Here is a 6,039-nt window from a genome sequence, read left to right as displayed (position 1 = left end):
TGTTCAATATAGCAGATGCAAATTGAACACGGTCATGAACAAGATTTTGTGTGTGTGTGTGTTCAAAATAACACATTCAAATTGAACATTGAATAGGGACAAGATGGTGTGTGTGTGTGTGAGTGAGTGTGTGTGTGTGTGTGTATATATGTGTGTGTGTGTATGTGTGTCTATATGTGTGTGTGTGTGTGTGCGTGTGTGTTTGTGTATGTATATATACCCCTAGAAGCTTAAACCCTATTTTGTTCCACTGAAGACCTTGTGGTAATTGAGGAGGCATGTCCTGTCCCCACTGGCCACACTGTACTGCCTCACTCTTACCCCAGTTAACTCTGGCAGAGGAAGCTCTCTGATAAGTACTGATACTGTCTGCTAAGGCCTTAACATCCCTGACCAGAACTAGAGCACCATTCGCTTTATGCTATAAAAAAACACCCATATCCCTGCACAGCTCAACCAGATTCTGCTGGAGTCCCGCCCTGTCTCTCCACACTAGCTCACTTTCAATGTCCCTGATGCTGCTCCAAACCTGCTAGCACCCTCCTCCATTCTGCTGACGTATACTGCTGGCAGAAATGTCTCATATGGGCCTTACCGGTGTCCCACCATTGACTAATATAATCAAATTCCGCCTTCCTCAGCCTCCTCCTGGCCCAAAATTCCTCACAACTAGAACAAAAGGAGGCATCATCCAGAAATTTTACATTAAACTTCCAGTATCTGCTGTAACCAAATGTGTCCAAGCCATGTGTCCACCAATGTGCTGTCTTGCACTACATTTTTTAGGACTTGCACAGGTCCAAGATGTGGCTCAACCCCACTCCTGTCTCTTATGAAGTCCAAAGTGCAGTTCTAGTCCCCCACTACAACCAGAAATACCTCAGGACTTAAACTGGCTCGCTCCTGCCTCACCTGCAGAGATTTACTCTCTCCCTGTCTATGTTAGGGGCATACACATTAATAAACAGAGACCCTTTGGACCCTTTTTACCAGTAAAAGCCTGTCCTTACACTGCCCTTACACACCTCTTGTGTGAGAGTATAGTAACACCTAACCCAGGTGCAACAAAACAGCCACACCCGCACTCAGATTTGTACTATGACTCGTGGTTAAGCCCCCTGTCCACTGTCTCCCCATTCCTCACAGATGTAGCTGTGTAACACTCAGTGTATACCTCCTCTTAGGTGTTAACAAAACATCGTCATCGTGCCTGACCTGCTGACCTCAAAACCTTTTTTATGTAGCTTTAGATAGGGGGTGAGTTATCAGTGAGTGAGTGGTTGCTGTTATCAGGGAGAAACCACATCTTCCCCCTGTTTTTATGCTCTCTGAGTGACATGAAAGAGTGTGAGAGGGTGTGAATGTGTCACCGCTGTGGTAGACAAAACCTCTTGAAAACAGTATGGAAGTATGGCTTGGATGATTTTCCTGCAGAATAATTGTTCAGAAAACAACAACTGCATTGGCTGGATTTGCAACAACTGTACTGTAAGTAAGGCAGCACGGATGGTGCAGTGGGTAGCACTGCCGCCTCACAGCAAGGAGGTCCTGGTTTCGAATCCCCGTCGGCCGTGGCCTCTCTGTGCAGAGTTTGCATGTTCTCCCCATGTCTGCGTGGGTTTCCTCCGGGTACTCCGGTTTCCTCCCACAGTCCAAAGACATGCAGGTTAGGCTGATTGGAGAGTCTAAATTGCCCGTAGGCATGAGTGTGTGAGTGAATGGTGCATGTGCCCTGCGATGGACTGGCGACCTGTCCAGGGTGTATTCCTGCCTTTCGCCCAATGTATGCTGGGATAGGCTCCAGCCCCCCTGCGACCCTGTTCAGGATAAGCGGGTTCAGATAATCGATGGATGGATGGATGGATGTACTGTAAATGGAGAATCAAGCAAGGTAGTTGAGACGGTATGGAGCCTGAGGATGGTATGGAGAAATGGACTGAGACTCAGAGTGTCAGAAGGAATGGGGGGAAGAGTCAGATCTGAGTAGTTGAGGGGAAGGCGTGCTTTTGAAAAGGCAACTAGCCTTTGATGTTATTGTCATGATGTTATTGGACAAGAGTTCAGAAACAAAGTGAATGGAAGGTGAATAATGATTGTATTTAGCAAGAGCAACATCCAAATTCTTAATGGTGTAGGGAAGTGAGGCTCAGTGCGAAGTCGTCAGCACGAGGCTTATGCACTATACGCGTGCGACACGCACATCTTTTTTTTCTCAGGCACGATATATTGCAAAAATGTGCTAATCATGTGCCTTCCACTGTTGTGACGTCACCTACCCTACACTGCACTGCTGATAGACAATAGAATAGGCCTACTATAGTTACTGGTATTTAGATTAGTTTACAACCACATTAAGGATTAAGGATTTATAAAGCAGTTATACCCCACATTGAATAAACACATGCTATTATTGACATGAATCCAGAAATGTGACTCACCACATAGGATACGAGCAGCAGGTTTATGTGAGCATTTTCCTCCTGGCTTTCCCTGCAGCAAAACTCAGAAATAATGTCTTTGTCATCCCATTTCGATACAACGTCCTTTTCGATTGCGAGGATGGCAAGTCCACACAGTCTCTCCTGGGCCATGGTAGTCCATAAGTAATTCTTAATAACTTCGAGAAACTGCACTCCCCAGATGCAACTGTGACAGGGAAGAGCAACCTCAACATTAGGAGCCGGTCTCCCAGCGTGTGCCATCAAGCCCCTCCAGCTGGTCCAGAATGCTGCAGCCCTCCTGATCACCAGCCAGCCCAGGTCGGCTCATGTCACCCCGCTTCTCATTGGCCTCCACTGGCTTCCTATTGCCGCACGCATCCGTTTCAAGGCCCTAGTGTTGGCATTTCAGGCTGCTAAGGGGATTGCCCCACCTTACATACAATCCCTGATCACTCCCTACTCCCCAGCTAGACCACTCCGGTCTGCCAGCTCTGGTCGCCTTACGGTTCCCTCTCTACGTGCACCTGGCGGTCGAGCTGCACGTTCACGCCTGTTTTCCGTTCTGGTTCCTCAGTGGTGGAATGACTTGCCTACCACTGTCAGAACAGCAGAATCCCTCCCCCTATTTCGACGCAGACTCAAAACCCACCTTTTCAAACTCTACCTTAGTCCTCTCTCCTGATTTCCCCTGCCCCTCCTTTCTGATATCCCTATCCTTGTCTAACCCCCCCCCCCCCCCCCAAAAGAAAAAAAAAATAATAATATGCACTTATGATGACAACTATGTTTAGAACAGCATTTCATGTGTATTTTGCTAGTTTCTGGATGTGATGCTTTGACTTATGGTAGAACCTATGCACTTGTAAGTCGCTTTGGATTAAAAGCGTCTGCAAAATGGCTAAAATGTAAATGTAAATGTAGTGCTGCGAGGGCCTGGTCCACTATTGCAATTAAATATTCAGTTTCGAATACTCGCTCTGGGGTTAGTGGGGTAGGTCGAACATCTCTTCTCTGTTTCACACGTGATTCCCTGAATACTGCATCAACATCCATCTCTGAAGCAAGAGGCAAATCCAGTGTCTCTGTATTTTTCCATTAATTGAATTCGTCCCTTTGTGAGGTTGAGGAATGGCGGAGAGCCAGGCGCGACTAAGGGAAATCCCTTGATCTCTTATGTGATGTCAACTTGTCACTTAAATGACGCCAATCCTTGCTCCCCTTATCAGCTAGTTGTGCTCTTTACGTTGAAAAGTTTGCAGCAAAAGCAAAAGACTGTGTCTATTTTTTTAGAACCGTATCACTAACTGTATATACAATTTGGCGAAAATTATATATACGGTTGGATAACTTAGTTTGTAAGTTTTTCATTCTATTAATACGTTATGCAATATTTTTAAGTATTCCTGCAGTGTTTTATTCATGAATAACACTACTTTCTCTCTTAACGCAGTGTCACGCCGTGCTGGGCGTGCTCACTCCACCTTTGACAGATTAAGTTTGGGCGGTCTCTCTCCCTCCAGTCTGAAGGGGGAGCTGTCTGGTTTTGGGCCATCTGGGCTAGCCAGCAGCTGATTGGCGGGACTGCTTAAAAACATCTCCTGCCAGTTGTTCGCTCTCTTTGGCTCTGTTCTGCTCTGAAGCTGGGGAACATTTGTCTGTATAACAAGGGGAAGAAGGGGGAAAGGGAGGGGAAGAAGGGGGAAGAAATTCCAGGAAGTCGCCGGTTCGAATCCGCGCCGGCACAAAAGAAAAGTGCAAATATTTTGGTTCTTTTGTATGTTTTGTTTCTTGTAGGAGTATAGCAATTTAAACTTTACCCAAAAAACTGTTATTTAACTACATTGACTATCCTATGGCCTTGTTTCCTATGGCTTTTAGAGTAGTCATTATTACATTACATTACATTACATTATTGGCATTTGGCAGACGCTCTTATCCAGAGCGACGTACAGTTGATTAGACTAAGCAGGAGACAATCCTCCCCTGGAGCAATGCAGGGTTAAGGGCCTTGCTCAAGGGCCCAACGGCTGTGCGGATCTTATTGTGGTTACACTGGGATTAGAATCACCGGCCTTGTGTGTCCCAGTCATTTACCTTAACCACCAGGCTACAGGCCGCCCCTTTTGGGACTGCTTTGTATTGAACAGATTGAGAAAAACTCATGATGGGCTCTTCAAATTTACAAATAATCATAGCTATAAAAAAATAATAATAATGAAATAAATAATAATAATAATAATAATAATAATAATGGTTTGCGAGAAAGCTAGGAGTAGAGAATTATTTGTATTTTTATTATCATTATTACCTTGCTAGCTAACTATGAAAACTCTGTGTTCTCTCTCCCAACCAACCTTTCAACCAATCGACCTCGTGAATTTACACTAAACAGTCAGCAGGTGAAGCTCTTTAACGCCAATAATAAGAGTCTGTGCACAACACAATATGATCAACACATAAATAGGATACGACAGCTACATGTTATATGGTTAAACAAATTAAGGCTATTTCAAGTGACATATGCTGGCTGTAAGGACCACAACTTCCAATTTTCGATACATTACAAGAAAAAAGGAGGACCGTTTTTTTATTCATTACAAAAATGCATATTTAATTGAGATGACATATAGTGAACTTGGCTATTTATAGCTAGCTAGCTAGCAATGTTAGCAGCAAAACCGATCGACTTAGCTGGCTGCCGATCTATCATAAACAAATATTAGTTCGTGTATTTGTAAAAAAAACTAAAACAAAACCTGCATGTAAACTACATAGCACATGAGTAGTGTTGATTATGTTTATTATTAACGTATTCCATTCCATGCAAATATTTCATTTCAATATTTCATTTCATTGCTGATCTGTCTGTGGAATCATGTTGGCTCCACGCTCTTTCTTCGCAACAGCTTGATGATATAGCAACAGTAACTAAGCGGTGAAAATACCACGGTTTGTCGCATCTATGAATCTCTGGCCAGTTACAATGTATTGCTTTTGTGTTTAGTGATTGTGTTGAACCTGCAGTTGTCTTAGTGAGTAGTTTACACATACTTTTATATTTATAATATATATATAATATATATAATATTATATATAATATATATAATATTATATATAATATATATAATATTATATATAATATATATAATAATTATTTCAGGACTATTAGATTTCCGTTTTTGGATGAAATTCTAGGTGGAGCTTTGGGCTGCGCTAGCACAACTTTTTAGCATTCGGTGCCGTTGCCTCCGATCCAGGCGGCTGCAACAGAATACTGAAATCGCGCGTGCTAATGTCAGGCTACATTTGCAGTGCTCTTACGCGCTAGTGTGCTATCGTGCTAATACACCAAACTCTTTGTGGAGTAATAAGCCCAGCTTTTTGCGACTGTTGTAAGCAAGCTACCTGGCACGGATGGGGCATTAGCCAGCAGACTGCACATAGCTCGTCTCTCGCCGGCTTGAAGAGTGTCTGCGAGCCGTTCTGCGGTGTCCTTGGCTGCTATCAAGTCCTCTGCCGGCGGATGTAGGCGAAGGCCGCCAGGCCCAGGCACACCAGCAGGCACAGAGCGCTTATCAGCAGCACAATGGTCAACCTG

General features: G+C 44.0%; 2 protein-coding genes across 2 annotated transcripts in view; one reads left to right on the top strand and one right to left on the bottom strand.

Annotated features, from left to right (window-relative positions):
- The window catches only part of LOC133139930 (uncharacterized), a 131,804-nt gene that overhangs the window by 86,611 nt on the left and 39,154 nt on the right, over positions 1-6,039 (top strand). The window lies entirely within an intron of this gene.
- LOC133141109 (CD276 antigen-like) overlaps positions 5,539-6,039 on the bottom strand; it is a 1,374-nt gene continuing 873 nt past the window's right edge. Inside the window, exon 1 of the mRNA XM_061261511.1 lies at positions 5,539-6,039. This exon is cut by the window's right edge and continues 873 nt beyond it. Coding sequence (XP_061117495.1) covers positions 5,946-6,039 — 94 coding nt within the window. The 3' untranslated portion in view covers positions 5,539-5,945.

This window comes from Conger conger, chromosome 11, assembly GCF_963514075.1.
Source record: "Conger conger chromosome 11, fConCon1.1, whole genome shotgun sequence".
Taxonomy (NCBI): domain Eukaryota; kingdom Metazoa; phylum Chordata; class Actinopteri; order Anguilliformes; family Congridae; genus Conger; species Conger conger.
The sequence above is the reverse complement of the archived record's forward strand: the minus strand, read 5'-3'. Positions and strand labels throughout refer to the sequence as shown.